The 23,440-nt window shown below is 51.8% G+C and overlaps 7 protein-coding genes across 7 annotated transcripts; 5 read left to right on the top strand and 2 right to left on the bottom strand.

The window, feature by feature from the left end:
* Positions 1-446: 446 nt before the first annotated feature.
* HO133_009412 (uncharacterized protein) lies at positions 447-2,789 on the top strand (the record flags this gene model as incomplete). The annotated part of the gene is made up of 1 exon (XM_037300273.1): positions 447-2,789. The coding sequence occupies one exon, from the start codon at positions 447-449 to the stop codon at positions 2,787-2,789; it is 2,343 nt and encodes a 780-aa protein (XP_037155099.1).
* Positions 2,790-3,381: 592 nt separating this feature from the next.
* Positions 3,382-6,223, bottom strand: HO133_009411 (uncharacterized protein; the record flags this gene model as incomplete). Its single annotated transcript, XM_037300272.1, has 4 exons — positions 3,382-3,657; positions 3,709-4,909; positions 4,964-5,668; positions 6,180-6,223. 4 exons carry the CDS (start codon positions 6,221-6,223, stop codon positions 3,382-3,384), a joined length of 2,226 nt encoding a protein of 741 aa, XP_037155098.1.
* A 283-nt stretch (positions 6,224-6,506) lies between these two features.
* On the top strand, positions 6,507-9,367 carry HO133_009410 (uncharacterized protein; the record flags this gene model as incomplete). The annotated part of the gene is made up of 6 exons (XM_037300271.1): positions 6,507-6,796; positions 6,846-7,175; positions 7,330-8,327; positions 8,486-8,769; positions 8,929-9,227; positions 9,280-9,367. 6 exons carry the CDS (start codon positions 6,507-6,509, stop codon positions 9,365-9,367), a joined length of 2,289 nt encoding a protein of 762 aa, XP_037155097.1.
* A 653-nt stretch (positions 9,368-10,020) lies between these two features.
* On the top strand, positions 10,021-10,821 carry HO133_009409 (uncharacterized protein; the record flags this gene model as incomplete). Its single annotated transcript, XM_037300270.1, has 4 exons — positions 10,021-10,044; positions 10,104-10,238; positions 10,291-10,385; positions 10,437-10,821. 4 exons carry the CDS (start codon positions 10,021-10,023, stop codon positions 10,819-10,821), a joined length of 639 nt encoding a protein of 212 aa, XP_037155096.1.
* Positions 10,822-12,151: 1,330 nt separating this feature from the next.
* On the top strand, positions 12,152-16,163 carry HO133_009408 (uncharacterized protein; the record flags this gene model as incomplete). Its single annotated transcript, XM_037300269.1, has 9 exons — positions 12,152-12,282; positions 12,327-12,546; positions 12,604-12,705; positions 12,763-12,864; positions 12,915-13,092; positions 13,143-14,482; positions 15,116-15,468; positions 15,779-15,820; positions 15,971-16,163. 9 exons carry the CDS (start codon positions 12,152-12,154, stop codon positions 16,161-16,163), a joined length of 2,661 nt encoding a protein of 886 aa, XP_037155095.1.
* Positions 16,164-16,530: 367 nt separating this feature from the next.
* Positions 16,531-20,086, bottom strand: HO133_009407 (uncharacterized protein; the record flags this gene model as incomplete). The annotated part of the gene is made up of 8 exons (XM_037300268.1): positions 16,531-17,476; positions 17,579-17,917; positions 18,045-18,135; positions 18,547-18,617; positions 18,670-18,884; positions 18,938-19,711; positions 19,768-19,895; positions 19,966-20,086. The coding sequence occupies 8 exons, from the start codon at positions 20,084-20,086 to the stop codon at positions 16,531-16,533; spliced, it is 2,685 nt and encodes an 894-aa protein (XP_037155094.1).
* A 452-nt stretch (positions 20,087-20,538) lies between these two features.
* On the top strand, positions 20,539-23,169 carry HO133_009406 (uncharacterized protein; the record flags this gene model as incomplete). The annotated part of the gene is made up of 1 exon (XM_037300267.1): positions 20,539-23,169. One exon carries the CDS (start codon positions 20,539-20,541, stop codon positions 23,167-23,169), a length of 2,631 nt encoding a protein of 876 aa, XP_037155093.1.
* Positions 23,170-23,440: the final 271 nt, after the last annotated feature.

Raw genomic sequence — 23,440 nt, 5'->3', positions numbered from 1 at the left:
TATACTTAATATTCTCTGTAGACTTCTTGACTAGACGTTCATCAGACTTGCGTCTGACAAAGCCTTACTCGCCGACTCGGGTCGGAAAGCGCTTAGCGATTGGGCAGGCTGGAAAGTGGAATGAGAATCCTTCGTCGGTAGTCGATACTCGACGACAGGGAGTATGCCAGGTAGATCATAACCGGTACTCAGTATGCGGGGTTACGTCACTTGGTCATGGGTACAGTCTTGCCAGTCGAGGATACTTGTTAGAATGTTCGAAATATTGGCAGCGCCAGGAATGGGAGAAATGGTTAGATTGAAGCGATTCGGCACACTTTCCTTTCTCAGCTGTTCGCAACATCAATTTTTCGTCCACGAGCGAACGCATAGCATTTCTCGCCCATCCGACATATCACTGCTATCCTAGTCGAAGAGTAGTGCTGCTACAAGGTTACGACATCATCATGCCTGCACGGGCGAAGAAGTCTACGAAGAAATTCGAGAAGAATCACCTCAAAGATGCCATCGAAAAGCGCAAAGATGTCGCCAAGATCAAGCAGCGCCAGCAGATCAAAACCAAGAAGCAGGCTAGGAACGCAGCTGACAAGGCTAGAGCACCTGATGATGAAGACAAGCCTGCGGTACCGACAAAGGCCAATGGATCCGCAGCTGCTGATTTGAGCAAAATGAGTGTCGATGAGTTCTTCCAGGGCGGCTTCGACCTCCCGGAACAGAAGACCAAGGGGAAGAAGGCTGTCAAGACAAAGGAGGTAGCACAAAAGACAGGAAAGAGGAAGCGTGAAGACGAAGATGACGAATTAGACGATAGTGTCCCAGAGAAGGGCAGCCCTTTCGCCAGCGAAGACGAGATGGGCTCCGACCCGGAAGATGGATTAGAAGCACACAAGGACGACCTGGATGCGTTGGCCGAGAAAGATCCGGAGTTCTACAAGTATCTCAAGGAAAATGATGCTGAGTTGCTGGATTTTGGTGAAGATGCAGACCTGGCAGAAGTCGATCAATTGAGCGAGGAGGAAGAGGTCCCGAAAAAGAAACGGAAGAAGTCCAAAGACAAAAAGGAGGTGCAGCAAGAGGCCGAAGATGACGAGTCGGAGGTCACAACAGCCATGGTCCGCAAATGGAAGACTGCAATGGTGGAACAACACTCATTACGTGCCATGCGTCAAACTGTTCTCGCATTCAGGGCGGCTGCTTATGTCAATTCGGACGATGACAAAGAGCACAAGTATTCCATCTCAAGTCCAGACGTCTATAACGAGCTACTTTTGACTGCACTCGAGCATGTCCCCAAAGTGCTAAGCCACCACCTACCAGCAAAGGAGTCAAGTTCCGGCAAAGTACGCATTGCGACTGATTCGAAGAAGTATCGAACCCTTACACCGCTACTGAAATCACATTCAGCATCTATACATCACCTCTTGGAGAACCTATCAGACGCTCCAACCATGAAAATGACCTTACTATGTCTGATTCCCCTCCTGCCATACCTCCTATCATTCAAAAAAGTCCTCAAAAACCTCATCAAGACAACCGTCCACATCTGGTCCGACACCTCGACTGACGAAGCCACCCGAATCACCGCCTTCATGCTCATCAGACGCCTCGCTGTCATAAGCGATGCCTCCCTCCGCGAAGCAGTCCTCAAAAGCACCTACCAGGGTTTCGTCCAAGGCAGCAGAATCACAAACATCCATACCCTCCCCGGCATTAATCTCATGAAGAACTCCGCTGCCGAACTATGGGGACTGGATCCAAACATCGGCTACACAACAGGCTTCACTTACATCCGCCAACTCGCCGTCCACCTACGAACCAGCATCACGCACCCCACGAAAGACTCGTACAAGACCATTTACAACTGGCAATACACCCATAGTCTCGACTTCTGGTCTCGGGTCCTCTCCACGCACTGCTCGAACCCCCTCCTCAAATCTCCATCGGCCTCCCCCCTTCATCCCCTGATCTACCCTCTTGTCCAAATCACCTTGGGCGCCCTCCGCCTAATCCCGACACCGACATACTTCCCCCTCCGCTTCCACCTGACCCGCTCCCTCCTCCGCGTGTCCCGAACAACATCAACCTACATCCCGCTAGCGCCCGCACTCCTCGAAGTCCTTTCATCCCCCGACCTCTCGAAGCCGCCTAAGCCCTCAACCCTCCCACCCCTCGACTTCTCCGTCGCCCTCCGGGTGCCGAAATCCTACCTCCGAACCCGCATCTACCAAGACGGACTCGGGCAGCAGGTCCAAGAACTCCTGGCCGAATTCTTCGGCTGCTGGGCCAAACACATCGCCTTCCCCGAACTCATCATCCCGCCCACGGTGGCCTTGAAACGCTGGCTCAGAACCGCCTCGTCCCTCCCCTCCAAGGGCAACAAATCCGCAACCAACAGAGCCGAGCGCGAAGGCAAGGGCAACAAGAACGCCAAACTCAACGCCTCCATTTCCTTGCTCCTGCAGAAGCTCTCAGCCAACGCGCAATACGTGGAAGGGCACCGGGCCAGCGTCAGCTTCGGCCCCAGCGACCGCCAGGGCGTGGACAACTTCCTTCGGGATGTGCCCGTCGAGGAGACGCCGCTGGGCGCATATGTCGACGGGTCGAGGAAGCAGAGGGAAGAAAAGGAGAGGGTGTTGGGCGAGAGTCGGAGGGAGGATGAAGCGAGGAGAGCTCAAGGGGAAAAGGAAGATAGAGATGGGGATGGGGATGTGGAGATGCTCGATGGGGTTGAAGAGGATGAGGAGGATGATATGGATGAAGAGGGAAATGGTTCCGAAGAGGATGATTAGCGTAGAGACATAACAAGAACAAACGTCAGGCAAGCTGCCCTTGAAAACGACCATTTGATTTGCGGCTCCAAATTCGTCGCTGGTTTTACAAGAACATTAGGACCACCAAGTCAATACCCTGACCGTATAGACGAGGGAGGAGAACCGTATCAGTACGCTCCATTGACGAGCCAAAAAAAAGGGGAAAAATACGAGATGAAATCCGGTTCCTCAATTCTGTAAACCGTAAAACCTATCTATCTACCAATGCAGCTTATGCAATACAGCTCTGCCCTCTCCTCTCCTGATGGAATAAGTCGAAAGGCCTGCAGTCGGACTATCCAACCACGCCGCCGATTAAGCTTGGTAATGTCCACCACTCGTCCACGAAAGCACGTCCGGTCTTCTTCTTCCGCTGCCAGAAACAGGAAACAATAGTGTACACGAGTACATCGCAGCGAGGGGAATCTAGGGTATGTATGCGACCCTAGCGCCAGTGGAATGCGATGGAAGAACTCCCCAACACCCTGCAAATCGAAAGTATTGACACAAAGGAAAACGGTACTGGTACACAGCCGGGCCTCGAAATCACATCCCGCCCAGGTTGGTCTTCTTACATGACCATCTCGTTGGTCGACATGTCAGACATGTCAGTCCTGCTGGTAGGATGAGGGTACGGATTCTGGATCTCGGAATCACAGTTTGGAGAGTGGTTCTTGTGATACTTGAGGCCGTTGAGATTCTTGTAGCGTTTCCCACAAGTGTCACAACGGTATGGCTTGTGCTTTTCCATGCCCAAAGTACCAGGATAGGGGTCCAGAGTTTCGGGATCGACGATGGAAAAGGTGCCGTTGTTGTTGTCTTTGAGAGTTTGAGTGTTGTGGCCGTGCTGGTTGCAATTAGTAGAGGCCAATGTAGAAAGAGAGCTTGGAATGCTTACGCTCTTATGATACTTCAAGCCATTCTGGTTCTTGTATGCCTTCTCACACCCGATAACGGGGCAGTGGAAAGGTTTAGGCACACCGCCATCAGCTGAGGGATCAGGCACACCGGCCAGCTTTTGTTGTTCTCTTATCGTCTTTGCGAGCTCACTGTTCTCGCTGTATTGCCCATCGCCGAGCTGAGTAGCCGAAGTGGGTTGAGCAGGCTGTTGCGGTCGGTTGAAGCCACCGTTGAGGCTGAACAGTCTTTTTGCAGGCTCGTCGATGCAATAGTCGCCCATACCGCCGCTATCATTGCTAAAGTCGAAGCCAACATATCCTTGATTCTGACTCTGCATGTATTGCATGTTGCCCATGTTCATGTTTCCCAAATTGCCAAGGAAGTCTCCCTCCAATTCGCCAGGTGTACCGGGAGTTGATGATTCAGGTGTATAGTATTGCTGTTGCAGAGGATGCGCGCTGGGATATGTGGTCAGAGTAGGAGTATTCACCGACGATACCGTAGGATTGTTGTAGTATAAAGTTCCGTTCCTGCCAGCCGACACTGGAGTTGTAGGTTGAGAGTTCCGTAAACCCTGATGTTGTTGCAATGGATTACCCATGTTCATGGTATTGATATCCAGGTTTGGTAACCTACTTGAAGCAGGTTGACCGAACTGAGACCGCTGCGTTATCCTGGCTTGATTTTGCGCTGGATAATTTGTCTGTTGTAGGTTTGGAAAGTCATCATCCATTTCCATGTCCCCCATGGCGTCGTCGTCTGGTTCGATCTTAGGCTGCATAGGCGCGAAGCCTCGGGTCACTTGCGCCGAAGGTTGGGCCTGTCTTGGAGTGACTGGAGTAGACGAGCGTTGAGGCGTTGCTTGTCCTTTTTGCGATGACTCGGCCTGCTGCTGTTGTTGTTGGTGTTGTTGCTGAGCTCGACCCTGGCTCCGTACGGCGTCCACCGTTGTAGCTGCGATCGCAGCCTTGGGATCTGCTCGAACGGCTGATCCAATTGGAATCTGCTTTTGCATCGAGGGCTGCACTTGATCCGTATGGTTCTCCTCATAATGTTGTAGTAATTCGTGGAGCGAAGGAAGCGTCATTCCGCAGCATGAAAAGTCTCGCATGAAGTTGGCCTCCAACTTGGGAAGGTAGGACGAAGAATGAAATGACGGAGATTGGTAAGCGAAAGGGGAAGTCCCTTGCATGATGATACTGGACAATGTTAGCGACGCTGTCTGCCAAAAGTATTGTGCGGTGGAGACATACTCATCGCGAATCCAACTTCCGACTGAATTACCACCCCAGCTCATGCCAGTGACCATGCTACCAGCGAGACTCTCCCTCCGTGGCTTCTCTCGGTTGGAGGCATTCACTGATATGGGTTGCGCCTCGCTGTGCTGAGACGCTGGTGTAGCTCCTCCAAATCCTCCAAATCCTTTGAATGGCGTCCCACTCATGTCCATTGCGGTGGTTGGTCGTGCCTCGTTGCCAGAGGTAGATTGGAGAGCAGAGGTGAGATTCGAGGTCTGGGTATTCCGAGGGGAAGCGGCGCGAGAAGATGTGGCGATGTCGATGGGTGTGGTACGACTCCCCATGTTTAGGAAAGGTGCCGGGTCATTGAAGAGTGGAAAAGTGGTATCCTCGAAGTCGGAATCGAGAAGGGTCGAGTCCACGTAGGAACTACCGCCAAACCCACTGTGCTTGTGGTGCCAAGCGAGCCAGTTCTCCTTCTCCTTGTCTGCTTTGCGCGGTAAAGCAGCGCCAAAGCCCCTTGGAGTGCCTATAGGAGTCGTCTCTGCCGTCGATGAGCGTTCGCGATCGCTCGCAGCTGGCGAAAAGTGCAGAGGTGGTGGGGTGTCTTGGGAATCCAGCTTTACGACGTTTGTGGGTTTGGGACTCTTGGGAAGAATAGGCGGTGAGTGAGTATTGAGGACTCGGACCAGGACAGGGACAGGGGGATAATTGTAGATGCTATTAAAAAGAATATATACAACTCGATGTGCTTGCGAGCGTATTACTCAATAATGTGAATATGAATGCTATTGTCGCCTTGTTCTTATGAGTAAGTTATGTAAAGTAGAAGTGTGAGTGACGCAGTCAGACGGGGGAGTTTCGGGAGGAGCGAATGGCGATGGCGGGCTTCAACTTTCAAGCTCAAAAAATAGAGTTGAGCCGCTTCCAAGCGGGTACCGTTCCAATGAAAGTACCTAGTCTATTGTAGCATATACAACAGTACGAGTACTTACCTCCCTTCTCAACTGACTGACTTTAGGCGGAAGGCAAAAGAGGCAAAAGAGGCAACAATCGGAGTGAGTTGGTAATGAACATCATAATACCTTAATATTCAGCTGTCAGTGTCTTTGCCAAGTCGGAGTTGAGCGACCGCAAGGTAGAAGGACATCGCCCCTTCAAAAGCATAGACCTATAGCTATGACATACGAGATACCTGGGAATTTGAAAGCAATACCTTGATACATCATACTGTACTGTACTATTTGACTTTGACGGCACGCGATCATCATCCATTTCCCACGTTGTTGCAGGGCTTGCAAAGGTTATATACATCCCGCCCGAGTTGGAGGGGGGTGGACAGGGCTTCCTGGGCGAATTTGTCGGCTTTAAGTACCTTACCTTCAACAACAGGCCTGCTGCCGGCAAAAGTTGCAATTGTAGCGACAACAAGACCAGACCTTGAAGGTAACCAACGCTTCCTGCTAGTTCTCCAACACCCCTGCATAGCATATGACTATGACCTATGATCGAGTCTACAGCCTCATTACGAGACTGACACAGGGGCCAGATTCTTGTTATGGCGGAGATGGAATACAGTAGTGGCCACCCACCTCCCAACCCTCTGGAGCCAGCTATCAAATTAGAGGAATCTTCCAACTCAGACTTGCTTGACAAGACTGTCCATCCCCAGCAGCTTCCAACGGCGGAAGACTCTGCTGTGACCAAGGCGGAGAAGTTTGAGAGACACGGCATTGCCGATAATGTAGAGGAATCGCCATCAAAACGGAGAAGATTGGATTCGGAAAATGGCACTCAAGGCCCCATAGGAAGTGAAAGACAAAAGGGCGTTGTTCCAATCAAAAAAGAGTCAGTATCTTCAATGCAATTCTATGAGTAGCCAGCTTACGCGGATCAGGTTCCTTTTGCACCCGGCTGGTAGCAAAGGGAACAAAAGTGCTGCTGTTGCGGATGATGATGCCGCTGAAGGCGCTGCCCATGTTGACCAGCCTAAAGGCGGCGAAAGGGGCAAGAAAAAGGAAAAGTCTCGAGGCCAGAATACGAACCGAAACTTTGGAGCCTCAAGAGACGAAGTGGGTCTATGTGCAAGTCGTGCCAATAGTCCGGAGTTCTCCCCTGGTGAGTGTCGCTTTGGAGACAGTTGCAAGTTTGAGCATGACCTCCGCAAGTATTTGAAGGACTGGAAGAGAGAAGATCTAACGACGTTTGGCGGGGTCTGTCCAATATGGTATGTTTGTTTTGGACCAAAGATTCCGATTTCACACTATGTTTCGAGTCGCAAGCCGTGTTTCAGAAGCAAAGGGCTCTGTCTAACCCCTCAAAACTGTCTCATCACGAGATCTTCCCTTGAAGAAGAAATGCTGACTCTGCACTTTCCATAGGCAAGCGAAAGGTAAATGTGACGTTGGATTCAAGTGTCGTTTTGTCGGATCACACATGAGGGAGAGATCTCTTGAAGACGGAAGAAAGGAGTTGATACTTACCGAAGAAGTTGGTGGTTATAGTGAGAAAGCGCGTTCTGGCGTTTCAGATATTGGAACCATCAACGAGATATCTACACAGGCAAAGAATGACTTGATGAAACGCAAATTCAAGACCCCCAAAGCGGATCAATACAGTCAGTGGATTGAGAAAAGTGGGAAAGAGATTGACGAAAATACCCGCAGAAATGCCAAAAGCCGATGGGAAGAAAGCGATGAAGACCCTCTCGGATCAGAGATCAAGCCCGAAAAGACGGAAATCGAAGACAACAGAGCACGATACACCGAACCTCCTTTTTTGCCATCCGAGAAACGCAGGATCTACTTTGGGCCAGAAACCCCTGTGCTTGCTCCTCTGACTACGCAAGGTAACTTACCTTTTCGGCGTTTGTGCGTTGCTCAAGGCGCTCAAGTCACATACTCTGAAATGGCCATGAGCCTGCCTTTGATACAAGGACAGAGGTCTGAGTGGGCACTGATGCGGGCTCACGAGTCGGAAGCCACTCCGCCAGCCTACCAACCCAGCGACCCCGTTGTAAAGGACTACAACAACACAAAAGACTTCAAGTTCGGAGCTCAAATCGCTGCGAACAAGCCATGGCAAGCGCTCAAGGCCACGGAGGTCTTGACTCAGCTATGCCCCTATCTACGGGTGATTGACCTGAACTGCGGATGTCCAATCGATCTTGTCTACCGTACAGGAGCCGGATCTGCCCTTCTCGACAGCCAAGGAAAGCTAGAGAAGATCGTTCGCGGGATGAATGCCATCTCTGAAGAGATACCAATCACGGTTAAGATCCGTATGGGTACGAAGGACAACAAGCCGAGTGCCCTGAAATTGGTGGATCGGCTGGTATACGGCGGCCAGGAAGCCCTCGAGCTTGGTGGTGGGCCTTCTGGTACGTACATTTTCGGAACCACTCCTTCCTGTGTTGAACCAATTTTACGACTTGCGAGACATTGTTCGGCACCAAAACGCTCTAAATATTCCTTCGAATTGTCTCATTGCTTGGGATCTTACCTCGAAGACGGAACGCTGACCCCGAAGTCGATATAGGAGCTGCAGCGATTACACTGCACGGTCGAAGCCGACAACAGAGATACACGAAAAATGCTGACTGGAAGTACATATCTGAATGTGCTGCTCTCATCAGAGATTACAACCAGAAAGGAGAGGATCTCTCTGATACTGTCCGGGAGGCGGATGAGAGGTCACAGCCCGGAAGCAAGGTTTACTTCCTCGGCAATGGTGATTGCTATTCTCACGTTGACTACAACACTCATCTCGAAGAAGCGAAAGTCGACTCGGTCATGATTGCACGAGGTGCACTCATCAAGCCTGTATGTACAATTGTCGAGGAAATTCTTCCCTACACCGGGCCGTTCTTCGGGTCGTAACCCATTTCACGGTAGCAAAAGGCTGTTGCTGCCCCCTTCGAGTCATCTCATTGCAACGGTCTTTGCCGTGAAGAAGGGATGCTAACTCCGAAATTTTTATAGTGGATATTCGAGGAGATTCAACAAGGGCAATACATTGACAAACCGGCTAGTGAGCGCCTTGCCCTGGTTGAGCAATACGTTCGATACGGTCTGGAGACATGGGGCTCTGATGAGATGGGTGTTGGGATCACCAGGCGATTTTTGCTTGAGTGGTTGAGCTTTGCTTATAGATATGTTCCTGTTGGGATCCTTGAGCATTTACCACCGTGCCTGCAAGACCGACCGCCTGCTTGGAGAGGGAGAAATGATCTCGAAACGCTTCTGGGGAGCGACAACTATAAGGACTGGATCAAGATCAGGTGATTCCTATAGATAGAAGCTTCCCTTGACGCAGATGCTGACAATATGCAGTGAGATGTTTCTTGGTCCAGCCCATAAGGATTTCAATTTCCAACCGAAGCATAAATCGAATAGCTACGAGATCGAGGCCGAGGGTTAGTTGCTTTGCTACAATCAGCCAACTCCCAGTTCAGACATGATATCTAAGACGGAGCTCTATACGTTTTTAGCAAGCGAAAATGCAAACCATAGAATATCTTGATTTATATGGTGGATGAAGTATATTAGAGGCTTGCAACAGCTTTATAAAAGTCTATTACCTAGATGAGAACAGGATAGAACGGCAGAAGACTTTACCACAGCATGTGATCATAATTGCATCGAATGCGTACTATTGTCCTCTGCCTGTGAATAATCTACGAGTAGGTAGAGTCTGTAGAAATACCTAAGGCAAGGTGCTGATTTGTCGCCTAAAAATGATGCCGAGGCCGCTTCGTGTCACTTGTCAGGTTGCCATATCGAGCCTTCCTTGTTTTCCCAACTCAACACCGCTACTGTTGTTCTTTTCTTTTGGCACCGAGAAGGAAACACTCTACAACTTTGATAGTTACATTAGAATCGCGTACAAAAAGCAAGGACGTATCAAAAGTTGAGTAACGTAGCAACGCCAAAACTACATCATAGCACGTTCCCGGTTTTTGACCCGCCACGATGACTTTGTACTATACGTTGGCAAGTAATCTCCCTTCTTCACCACAACAAACAGCTTTCAACATCATCCACAATCGACAATCTCCATAATCCACAGCAGCAATGCCTTCCCTAATCTATGCTCCGGTTCATACCAATGCCATCCTCTTCCTTCATGATCGGCTGCTGACGCAATGGCTGCCTAGGTGTTCGCACTCCTGGTGTTCGAGATGAGCGTCTTCGGAATGCTCATCGTCCCTCTACCATACTCCATGAAGCGCAAGCTCTTCAACTTCATCTCCGAGAATCCGCTCATAGCGAAGCTGCAATATGGCATGAAGGTAGCTCTGCACTGGTACCCATGTGCGTTTGAAGCGGCTGACACGACGATAGATTACGTTCATCTTCATATTAATCTTGTTCATCGACAGTGTGAACCGTGTCTACAGCGTCCAAGTCGAGCTGGCCAAAACCAAGAGCAGCCAAAAGTACGTCTCAGCCACATGTTCAAGCCTAGGGTATCACTAACGTCCAACCAGCTCCGCCATGCTCGAAGGCTCCGGCCGCATGGAGGTGCAAGCCCGCAAATTCTACTCCCAACGCAACATGTACCTTTGCGGCTTCACCCTCTTCCTCTCCCTCATCCTCAACCGCACCTACGTGATGATCCTCGACACGCTCCGTCTCGAAGAGAAAGTCAAGCGCTACGAAGGTGACCCCAAGGCTTCAGGCAAGGACTCTGACAAACTTGCTCAGGCAGGTGGTGCTGGAGAGATCGGAAAGCTGAAGAACCAGTTGGCGCAGAAGGATAGGGACATTGAGGCGCTCAAGAAGCAGAGTGAGGGCCTGAGCCGCGAATATGGGAATTTGGGGGATCAGTACAGCAAGCAGAATGCTGATTCCACGCCCAAGAAGGATCGATAGAGGATTCTCGGCAACGCCCATACGTTGGAGCTTCTTCGACAAGACAGCTTTCGTGCTCAGAGCTCGGCGTTGGACGTGAGAAGAAGAAGTGGCATAGAAAGGGCCATGGAAAGCTACAGAGATCGTGTCAATTGGATGGGTAGCATCATACTTCCTGGCCGTACATCCTAAGTATGCATAGATGCAGAAGTTGAGAGGCGGATAGCGAAAAGTTCAGAGTTTCTTGTGATTCTCCAACGCGTAACATTTCAAATTATCTTTCCCCTTTACGTGCCAAAAACCTTTTCTATGCGTTCTTCTCGTGTCCTTGTCTCAGTAGCTATAGCGTCCGAAATGACTGGCAATATCAATGTTGGCACCTTTGACGTTGACCCTACCAATGTCATCTGGACAAGTGTCTCCATCTATAACTGTCATCCGTACAGAGATAATGTCCTACTATCAAGTCAGGCCGCTCGGCATCGCTACCTGTGCCCTGGAGCTGGTATCATCCCCGCTCTCGCCGCAAGCCTACCCGAAGAGCCGTCGATAGATGCCCAAGCCGTCTCGAAAACTAAGAAACAAACAGCTCTTTTGCCTCCATGATTGGAAGCATGGGAAGCAGGGAAGGAAAGAGAAGACCCGTGCACCACCCTGAAGATGTGTAGCTCCCGCTGGGCGCTTACAGCTCGCTCGTCCAATCAGAAGACTCCCAAGTGCTCCAAAGCTTGTGATGTTTCGATGTGCTGTCCCCGCTTCTCGTCCAATAGAGGAGCTAATAGCGACTGTTGCGGAGGAGGTTTGAGCATTCTTGCGTCAGAAGATAGGACTGCGTTTCAATGCAGGATGCAGATCTAAAGCCTTTGCTGACAGCCTCTAGAACTTTATCATTTCACTATTGACCAGACTAACTGACTATTATCTGCATGCTGCAGCCTTCCGACAGCCTGGGAAAGGTCCTTTTTCGCGTTGGCGTGGGTTGGTGTTTCGACTCCTCCAGTCACGTTGCGGCAAAGCAAATGTACCTAGACTTCTTGACAATCCTATTCGATGACTGGTACATCTTCAAGCCAGCGACGTCGAATGCAGTCATCATCCATAGAGACTGCAAGCCTTGACCGAAGAGCCCCACCAGTACACCAGCTTCGAGTATCCCATGATCAACGGTCTGCATATCGACCTGTAGCCTTATTCTCGACTCCTCCAATGCTGCCCCGCAGATACTTCTAGCCTTGATCATCCAAACTGCTCCCACATCATCAGCGCCCATCCCAACAAGTATCTCAGGAAGCAATCGCTCGCCAATAAGGCCAGCAGCTTCTATGATCGCGCCGAGTATCCTTCAACAATGATGGCGTTGAAATCGCCGATGCTGCCGTCCCCAGATCGCAACCTCATGTCGGCTTTCTCGCCGTACTCGGAATCGCCCACGTCGCCAGCGCCGTTCAGATCTCCAATTACGAGTACCCACAGCCGGCCATTGTATGCCCGGTCTCTCCTAATCTACAACCAAGCTGACGTGTCAGGTCCAACGAACACGCCAGATCCCTCCATCCTCCCAATCAATCTTCCCCACTAGCCTCAAGTCCCAGTGACATTCCTGACCCCTCACCTATCGCTACCTCTTCAAACGGCACCGACACGACCGACATTGACGATACAGGCATAGAGAATGAAGATTTAGATCCTACACCAATGCCACCAGAGCCCCCAGCGCCCTTAAGGTCTACAGAACCGGCATTGAAGGTATGCCCGTCGCCTTGCCCATACAAGACAAGCAACAGTAGACTTAAGACTCTCTAGCTCGAAACTGCCAACGCGGCTTCAGATGCTCGAAAGCCACGATCAGACGATGACGAACAACCAAGCTCGGTCATACATGCCCCGCAAGGTTTCGACGCATTTGTGAGGTCCAACAGGCCAGCCCGAAGCTCAATTATAGATTGCTAATTGAGTCAAAAGCACCGACAGTCGCCCCCTTCGCTACATCGTTCCATGCCAACTTCTTCCCAAGCATCTGACATTGTCATTGTACCGCCTCCGGAAGACAATGGAGGGGACAAGGTAGATCCTTCATTGCACGAGCATGGCTACCGATAGTAATATGTTTGCAGAAATTCTCGAGCAGTCCGAGCTCGCCGCCTCCCCTACAAACTTCAATAGCACCAATTACAAGAGATTGGTCGGCTACCCCTAGAGCGCAAACAAGACCAGAGGCAGAGGCGCAGACATTAGAGCCCAAGAAACCTAATAATACTTCACGGTCGAGCTCGCGGTCGAGCAATCTCGAAGGTAGTCATTAATGCCATCTATCAAACGTTTGGGCGCTTATTTGAAACCAGATATTCCAGAAGCATTGGACACCGAAATTAACGATGACCTGACTCCCAACCACCACACTTCCCTTTTTGATCACACTGTCGAACGGTTTCAGGAAACTGCCGACGAAGTTGCAGCCCTCAAGATCGCGCTCAGCGAGTGTTGGACACTATGCAATACATTAGCTGGCTTGAGCTATATACATCGCGAGAGGATCTTCAGTGACGAAAGGTCGCATTTTAGCTTCTCCGCCAAAGGTGACATGCAAGAACAGGCCTGGAAATCATGTTGGAAGCTTTGCCAGAAGCTGTACGAAACACGAGACGAAGAGATAGCCACTCAGGTCCGACCCACACTGGATCTCTGCCGCGACTTTTGCCAGTGCCTTTTTGAAGTACGGCGGCGGGACAACGACGTCGCTGACTCCGTCCTACGGGTCAGCTTCGAGCTCAACAACCATCTGTACAATACTCACGACCGAACACTGCCGGAAGCCTTTCGAGAACGGACCTTGGACTTCTACATAACGCTCTGCCACCGTCTGATGAAACAACGCTCCGACCTAGCCCGAGAAACAGACTCCCTTCTCGAAGCCTGCTGGTCCCTCGCCGAAATGCTCTTCAGCCTCCGCCAAAACAAACGAGAAGGCAAACCCGCCGATGAAGAACTCCTCGGCTCCGCTGTCCAAGCGTGCTGGGAACTCTGCGACCTTTTCAGAGAAGGCTGGACCCAAATACGACCGGACCGCGGCACGCCTCGACCCAGCCAAACGACCTTCACACAGGCTTTCCAGCAAGCAAAACAATCACAAGTAGCCGCCTCCTTCGCCCACGTTCCCGATTCATATTACGAGTCCGAAGAGGAGGACTTTGGCCGTGCGAACCCCGAAACCCCCACCACCGTCTTTGAAGACACGGTGCAAGATTCTCCAGACGAAGGCCCCGTGCCCAATATACTGGTTCTCGGACCCTCAGACCAAAATAACCGCCAACAACCAGGGCAACACCAACCGCAATGGTCCTCGTCCTCTAGCAATTTGAGCGGCTACTCCCAATCCTCTGGGCGTACGACCTCCTCAACTTCCACAATCATCAACCCCGCCAGTGGCCAGCCCAATGCCGAAGACGCACGTCTCACATGTCTGAAATTGCTCATCGTAAAAGCAGCTGCAAATACAGGATTTCAACGCTCCTCCCCCACCACCCTCGCCTCCTTCGTCAAGTCCGTGCCGTCCAATTCCTTCGGAACGCAGCCCTGGCAGTCTCAACTTTTACAAGATTACAAGAAAGCTGTGGCGAGCGATCCAGCACTAAGGAGTCCTGGGCCGGTGCGAAGAGCCAGGGCTGCGGATGTAGCAAGGAGTGTGAGGTGGATGGTTGGGAGTCATGGGCAATATGCTTGGCTGAAAGATTTATTTAGGTTGGTGTTTGGATTCCAAGTTGAAGATGCCGAGGGCAGGGAAGGGGTGGTTATACAGAGTTGATGATCTTCTTGGGTGTTTGGGGTAACGGCTTTGGATGATGTACAAGTATCACGAAAGGGTTGGGGTCAACGTGAGGGCTAATGCGTAAAGCAGGAAGTTCGATTTGGCTCTTGTTGTCTGTTCTTTTGTGTTGGATACTTTGTGCAGCGCTACTGAGCCTTTGTCCTCTTTCAATGCGGGATTGGGGAGATTTTGGAGCAGATATACCCATCTTGAGAACGTCGTTCTTGAAGAGCTAACTTATGCACTATTTCTCTAAAAGAGCGATGTACGGAGCTGCGTAGCGCTTGCCAGACGCGGCTACCTAAGTGTGATATCTCTCACCACCCTTCAGACATCAAAGTCATCATTCGAAGGACTAGCCCCCAAACATAAACGTTTTCCGGACCGCATACCCTCAAGACACCATCTCTCCCCCACACTTTCGGTCCGACGAACGCTGGAACTGCCCACCAACGGCCAGTCGTGATGGGCCTATGTTAAACCTCTTGGAACTCCTCAAACCCTTGGCAGCAGTTGGAGGCCCCAAGAGTAACTACTGGAATGGAGGTTACGGACCTACGAAACGATATCCTCACGAGACTTCCTCACTACCTCGAGTGTCTCGATGACCGGTATGCTACCATTCAAACGTGCCGCCGCTTCTGCCACACCGGCGCCAACACCAAAGCAACCTTTCCCGCCTTCTTCGCAAGACGCTACGAAGATGGCTGCATACCGGTGCCCTGCGATCTCCTAACGGCGGGGTCAGCTCGCCAAGTTGCTGATTGGGCGGCCAAGAGCCAGCGAAACCGTCAAGAGCTCTGGGATGCCATCCTCATGGAATGCGATGAGGGGCACCTCAAGCTGGGCGTGGAGATAGCGAGGTGGAGCGTTGCAGAGGTTCGGGCCCCTTTATGAGGCAGATACCAAGGTCGTGGAACCCCTTGTCCAGTCCATGCCCGCGAAGAGAGGAGCAACACGTCGACAAGATTGCCGCGCAGCACGAACCTTTGATGGGCTACAGATCTGTGACGGAGACGAGAGCCCGTGTCGTCTGTCTGCATATCTAACGCTCGCAAGAACGAGTCTTTACAGTTGTGTCATCTACTGTAACCTTTTTCCACGCCGATATCGAAGAATCGTACGGGCCGGGCAGCTGCCCTTGAACGTCGGACCGCTCGGCTCTGAACTCAGACGTCGTCATTGGATGCGGAATCGGGTATACCATTACGAATGGTATGTACATTTGGGAGCTGTTCTTTCCTAGCTCATACCGTGTCATGACTCGTGAGACATATTTCAGGAACAAAAATGACCTTGTGCCTGTCTCATTGCTCTCTGGCTTTTGCCCTCGGAGAAGGAAAGCTGACTCGGAAATCTTCACAGGGATGGAAACGATGTCACGTGGTCTGGGCTGGATATAATGGGCGACACTCCTCGAATGCTCAGAGACCATTTTGACACACAACCTGGCCATGAAGACGTCGGGGAAGAGGAAACAAAGCGGCGTTGCAGCCTCTTCCTCCGCGGACATCATGGACCATCAAGGCCTAGACACTTTGCGATCCCTGTTACCTAACGGACCTCTGGCCAAAGATTTGGCCTCCAGTATTTGCTCCCAGGTTTGGGCCCTACCACTCGAGACGGTGGCCAACGAGAGGGTGTGGGATAGTAACGATCTACGGACCAGGAAGCAAATTGGATGGTTCTCAATGGGCCTACGACGAAAAAGAACATGGCAGACAAGGTCCTCGCACATGAGCAAGGCAACCCACCGGGTCCACCACCCTGAAAGAGCCAATCAATATTTTTTATAGCAGATCCTTTTTTAGACTTCTTATGCTAGCATACCGAAGGAAATTTCAGATATCACGCATGCTCTATTCTATTCTCAATCTCTAACCACCACACGTAAACCCCCAACCCCTACCTTGACCCACCCCGCCTCACCACTGCACATCCATCTCACTCTGGATCTGCACCTTGATAGCCCCCGTCTTCGGATCCGCCGCCGTCTCGAAAGCCCTGACGGCATCCTCGATGTCGAACCGATGCGTCACGAGCCGGCCCAACTGCAGCACCCCGCTCTCGACCAGCCGGATGGCGCGCGGCCACGTGTTGGCGTAGCGGTACTGGAACTGGAGGTCGATCTCCTGGGTGCTGAGGCGCATGAAGGGCAGGCGCATCTCGGGCTTGCCGACGCCGATGACGAAGACCTTGCCGCCGAACTTGACGCTGTGGACGGCGGCGTTGACGCTGCTCTCGACGCCCGTGCACTCGAGCGCGATGGCCGGCTGCACGCCCCCGGCCAGCCGGACGATGGCCCGCGCGGCCTCCTCCTCCCCGACGCCCCGCTCCACCAGGAACGGGCGCACGCGCGGCACGAGCTCCTTGGCGAAGGCCAGGCGGCCCTCGTCGATGTCCGTCACCACGATCGGTTCGGCCCCGGCGGCCGCGGCGCACAGCAGCGTGATGAGGCCGATGGGGCCGGCGCCGCAGATCAGGATCGGGTCCCCGAGTTTGACGCCCGCGCGCTCCACGCCGGCCAGGGCCACGCTGAGCGGTTCGAGCAGGGCGCCGTTTTCGAAGCTCATGTCGCCGATCTTGTGGCACCAAACGGCCGGGTGGTTGACGTAGCGCCTCAGGAGGCCGTCGACGGGGGGCGTGGAGAGGAAACGCATGTTGAGGCAGCCGTTGTAGCGGCCCGTGAGGCAGGGTTCGCACTGGTTGCAGATGATGTCCGGTTCGATGGCGACGCGGTCGCCGGGCTTGAGGTGCGTGACCGAGGGGTGCGTGGCCAGGATGACGCCGGCGGATTCGTGGCCGAGGATGTGCGTGTCGGTGACGATCATGGGGCCGATGCGGCCGGCGTGCCAGAAGTGGATGTCGGATCTGTGCGACGTTCGAGATCAGTCTGGGGTTTGTAGAGGAAGGAGAGAATTAAGGAGGAGGAGGAGCAGCAGAGGCGGAGGGGATGAATGTAGGATAGAGTACCCGCAGATTCCCGTGCTCTTGATCCCAATTGTGACTTCGCCATGCTTGAGGTCTTGTCCCTTCTTGACGCTCTCGAGTGTAGGTCCGGACTCGGCCACCCAGAGCTTGTGCTCAGGGTCTGTGAAGACACCGACGTTGGGCAAGCTGATGGTCTCGGTCACGGTAGCCATGGAGGCCTTGTTCTGAGGACGGAGGAGGCTGGTGGGAGAGGGACGAGGAGGAGAGGACAAGCTGGTGAAGGGTGCTTTCTGGTCCGCGAGCACAGTGGTGGAGGATGACGTCTTGCTTCCAGCGGTGTTGTGCAAGCGTTCGGGCGATCCAGTGGTGGTGCAGGCGGAGCTAACAATGTATGAGTACCCCGCTGAAGGCCCCGAAATTGCAATTCACGGGAGAATTGTATTGCTTTTTCTGGTGGAAGGAGGATGGCAGTAGTAGTAGTGGTGGTGGTAGTAAACGGTGAACCAACCAGAAACGCAATTGATGATGATGGGGTTGGGCAAAAAGTCGAGCAAGGCCAAAACGGCGGGGTACCGTAAGGATGCGGGCCATCTCTTCGGCTAAATCCCAAGAACCCTACGGGGAATTCAAGCGAGTGTGCAAGAAACCTAGGTCTTTTATTTGCTCTCCCGCAAAGGAATATAGGAAGATGGAGGACGAGGAAGAAAGAAAGAAGGAAAGAAGCAAGCAAGCAGCAGGCGTAGACAGAGAGAAGAGGAGGGGAAAGGACAGCAGACCAAGTAGGAGAAGTAACAAACAGCACACCCTCCCACACGCTCCCACACGCGCGACATAAAGCATGTTGCGCACCCCCACGTCGTTGATTGGAACGGCAGTACAGCCTGCAGACGCCATTGTCCATAGATCTCGAAGAATACACCCAGTCTAGCTGGTGCCCTGCGTGAGAAACGCCGCCAGCAAAGATGGCCGGCAATCTGGATCGACGACAGCTGCGGCCGCCTGCCTGGTACTCCATTCAACACGCCCTCTTCCCCACACTGAAAAACCAGCAGATGCTTTCCCAATGCCATGCAACTGCAGCCTTCCCATTTCGTAAAATCGTTAGATAATCGTCCCCTGCTGACTTGACTTACATAAAAAGCTTCATCGAATCTTCTGGCCTGCTTTCACTTGGACAGTACGGGCACTTGAACCTTGACCCTTTACTTAATCTCGCCAACGATTCTTGCGCGACAACGTGTCCGCAAGGCATCATCATCGGTGGATTCTCGTCTGTCGTCTGCTCTTTCGACACCGGGCAAACGAAGATAGAGTGAAAGTGGTAGGCAGGCGGAAGAGGTATTTCAACCTGAAACAATTAGCAACGTTGCCCACATATGTGGGTTGAGAGTAAATGCGTACTGGGAGCTCATGCTGCGTCGTCCATTCTGTTCGCTTCTCTTTCATAATTGTCTGGAGCTTGAGAAGAGTAGGCAAGGCTATCGCACCAGCTGTGGCAGCAATGTACAGAGGAGAGTCCGCGGATAAGCCAAGAAGCGAGCAGAACTCCCGAGTGAATGAATTGGCCAGGTCATCCCAGGCATCCTCATTGTGGAAAATTCGTCGATAGGGAGACTGAGCCAGATTGGGGCAGAAGGCCATAGCGCCACTGAGCTGTTGAATCTCTCGGAGATAGCGTCCTTGGAAATGGGCAAACTCCCGACGAGCGTATCCAAGCGCTTGCTGTTGTCCAAAAAGCAAGCTTCTCGCGTCGTCCGGATTAGAGCCTCCAGTGAAGAGCCAAACAAATTGTAGCTTTGAGAGTTCGAACTCCAAGTTGCTTCCTCTTGTCTCCAATGCATCGCTATTTTCCCTGGCCCATGCGATGGCAGGTAGAAGATTCTGCTGGTTCTTCAACTCATGCAGGATATGGTACATGTTGGCGAACTGTTTCCGAAGCGATTCTGACTTGAGGGAATCTATTCCCAAATCTACCTCAAGGCTTGCGTATGGCTTCGGTGTACCGGGAGAGAGCTCTGGACGCGGCGGGTTATTGGTAGCATCGGTCAAAAAGGTTGAAGCAACTGAGAATTGGCCCTCCCTCAGAAGGTGCATGGCAATGGCGCGATTGATCAGTGCTGGGTGTGAGGACAGAGCGTCATAATCGGTCGTTGGCAGGGGCTTGTCTCTGAATTTCTGTAAAGACAACTCTCAGCTTGTGTCTCGTAGGGACCTAAGGAAGTGCTGTTTACCTTATCCAACGCCTTTGAATAGTTGCCAAGTCCTTTGTAGACATCTTTCAGGTCGCTGTTGATAGCCTCGAATGATTGCTTGACGGGATTCTGGAGCTTGGCTAGTGTCACTGAAGCACTATTCTGGTCTTGAAAGTAATGATGAGCATGTTTCAGAGAATCCTGCCGAGAGAACCAATGAGAAAGAGCAGAACGTACTTGCTACTATTGAGTCTCGTGCCTTGACTAGGAGATCAATGGTCTTCTGTACATCTTCCACACTCTTCGAAAGGTTGCCCTTGCGGGACAGCTTCTCATGCTCCTCAAGTAGTGTTTCCATAACTCAGAGAGTAAATACAGGTCTTGCGAGTCAAAAAGTAGTGTATTGAGAAGACACTAGTACTTAGGTCCAAGGGAGCAACTTCAACGCCTTCTCCCAAAGGCTGGAACTGGAGAATCGATTCATCTGTAGTGTTAGTATCTGGGAGAACCGGCGGAGTAGCTTTGAAGAGAAAAAGGAGCTTGTCAGGAAGAATAGGTCATGAGGTGAAGATTGATTGCGGATGGCAAAAGGGCCGATATTTATCCGGGCTTTCCGGCGACCACTGTCTGCGATCGTTTTGCGCCGCACAACATTCGAACTTTTCAAAGATGTGCCGGAATATGAGAAGTCCTCAATGGTTTCTACTCTATCTACGCAGAATCAGGACTGCAGGCCTATCACCCACTGTTCTCGACGCAAAAGGCGAAGTATGAGGCTTGCACAAGAGCTTGGAGAGAGTGATTGGGATAATGGATAACGATACAGAGGAAAGAGATTTTGCGACTGAAAATGTTGGAGCGGAAGAAACAAATGGGTCTCCCAAGGACCCTACAAACGGCGACTCCGCCCCTCAAGCAGCGCATCAACGTCTTGTGTTCACGGACCCGGCGGCCTTCAGATACCTTGAAGAAGATCCGTCCACGATGGTGCTAGAACGGAGACGTCGACTTACAGGCTATGAGCTCTACGTAGTCGAGCAATGGGCATGCTCAAGGGTTCATCCGACATTTGTCATCACCACCTACACAGGCCTCGAGCAAAACTCGGTTGTCGTAGGAGTCTTGAGTGTCCCAACGAACGAGGAAGCTTGGTCACCCCGTCTTCGTGTATACCTCAAAGCGATTACAAAATACCATGCAAGAAAAAAGGAGACACCTTTGGGAACGCTTATGGTCACAAATCTGAGCAGCTTCCCATCTGCGTTGACGGTCATCGCGGTGCCAGCTGGAGATATCAAAAAGCATAGGGAAGATTTCATAGTCAATGAAAATATGAAACGGATGGGATGCTCGGGGCGAGCAGGCCTCAGCCTATCTCCGCCAATTGGGGCGACGCAGGCCAAATTCATGCAACTCTACCATACAAGTGATCGCATTCCGCTATACAATGCTGTGATTGAGCTTGTCAAGCTGTGTCAGGTGGCGCTATTGCTGTTCGGGAAACTGGCCCCCGAATATGCTGATGGGTTACTTTGTGATGTTACGGAGCAAGCCATCAATGATTGGTGGACGGAGCTAGGAACCGAGTATTTTAACATTGACCCCAGCGATGGCATATTGGGGCCTACTACTGTTGCGGCTCTTCTTGGAATACTCATGGGGGCCCGAAACAGGCTCAATGCTGCTGGAGCACCTGTAGCAAAAGACGTTTTTGACATTGTCAACACGAAGAGAGGCATTGCTCACTTCCAGAGGTCTCAGAAACTGGAACGCACCAGAAGATTCGATCGACAGACGCTGGATAGGCTGCACAGGGTGACTGCGAAAGCTGCTAGTGGGAAGGGTTGGACGGTACCACGAGCAGTCAAGTCTACTGCGGCAGAGCTCAGTGGTAAGGGTGGGGAATTGGTGCATGGACGCGAGAAAGCCAGAATTGCTGAGATAGAGACTTTGGACATCGAAACCTTCGTCCAGATGGGCTCAGGAGAGAGATTTAAGTGGCTGTGGTATGGCAAACCGCGGAAGAACAATGAAGGTGATGTCTTTAGTAGTCTAGGAGGCGATGAGGGCATGATCCTGAACGATAACGAGCAGGATGGAGGCAAGAAGCGCGATTCTGTTGACGAAGATACATCTCTTCGGCACGTCCTATCTGATCGTATCTACCTGAGTCCTTCGATTGGATCACACACGAGCATCGACCATCCAGAAAAAGACCAGGGCTTGCGGAAAGCCGTTTTCAAAAACGTCAGTGGCAAAGCGACTGACGCTCGCAGTGGCTTGGGACGAATCAGAGATGTAGTTGGCATGAGGGGCCTGCGTGGACATCATCACAAGAATTCCAAAGATGTTGAATTCCCTTCTGACGGAGATAGTCTCAAGGAGAAGCCAAGGACCAGTGTGGAGGAACTTGGGGAACCGGGACTGAAGACACAGGCCTCGTCAAATCCAATCGCTCAGCCTGACAGTGGCGAACAGAGCCTAGTAGGCTCTCAGAAATCGTCTAGAAGCGGGAGCGGCTTTACAGATGATAAGCCACGCCGTGAGGAAAGGGATTCGAAGGATGGCTTCAAAAAGGTTATCTATTCCGCCGAGTTCGACAAATCTGCTTCGAGTCTCGAGTCGCCGTTTCATGACCAGGGTCCTACTGATAGATCGGACTACGTGAGCGCAATGGAAAATGCATCCGGCGTACGACCTAGGACTGAAGGGCGTGAGCCGTTTGACGATTCGAGAAACGGCTCACTTATGTTCGAAGACTCAGCAGCTATCAAGAAGATGCGAGAATTCGAAGGGCAATTCTACCCTGCATCTTCATCTCCATTGCGCACTATAAAGAGCCTTCCCAAGCTTTCAGCGAATGCTCCAAAGTACTGGGATCGTCGCTGGCCCCGCCAACTCTCATTTACAGCAATGGTGGATGTCTTGGCCGCGGGCGTTGACAGTACCGCTGAACATGACAGCATTGCTGCGAGGAATGATGCACACACTGCCCTCTCCTTTGAAAAAAGCTTGGCGGCTCAAGGTCGTGTCCTGGGACAACAACTTGAAGACTGTGAAACACAGATAGCATCTTGGGTCGAGCAGAAGGTCGACCATATCCAAGTCTACGAGCAACAGGCTGGCAGCGATCAAGCTAGGCTTGACTTGATCTATCATCAGAAATCCGATGAACACAACGCTCTTCATGATGCTTCGGACGATCTTTTGTCAGAAGAACGATCGAACCTGACCGACACCGTTAAAGACCTTGAAAATTTGGGCGCCAAGCTGGAGTATGAATTGAGCGCTTTGGAATCGAAAGTTGAAGATGTCGAGAATGGGGTGGCAGACTTTGAGCGCCAGGTCCTCCAGATTGAAGCGAGAGCAGAAGAGCTTGATGGACCGGGCGAGGCGAAGGTTTCCTGGGTAGGGTGGTTTCTGGGGATGGTGAATGTGTAATCCTCTTCGGTTCGATCTCGCATTGCATGATACCCTCGCCGTACTGCATACCTGGCGTTGATCCAGCAGGTGTAGTAATACAATATATATGTACATATAGTGTGGTGAAGATCCTGCCGTGACAATGCAGTTTCCAACACCTGCCATCGTTCTTGAACAAGATAGCCTTACGCTGTCACCACCATGAGCAACAGCACCATCCCATTAACACTCAACGACTCCCTCCCTCCCACACCCTCAGCACATTCAAACACTCTCAACGAACATGCCT

The sequence above is a fragment of the Letharia lupina genome (assembly GCF_014066315.1).
Source record: "Letharia lupina isolate WasteWater1 chromosome Unknown contig_6, whole genome shotgun sequence".
In the NCBI taxonomy this organism is placed as follows: domain Eukaryota; kingdom Fungi; phylum Ascomycota; class Lecanoromycetes; order Lecanorales; family Parmeliaceae; genus Letharia; species Letharia lupina.
This window is presented reverse-complemented; position numbering and strand designations above follow the sequence as displayed.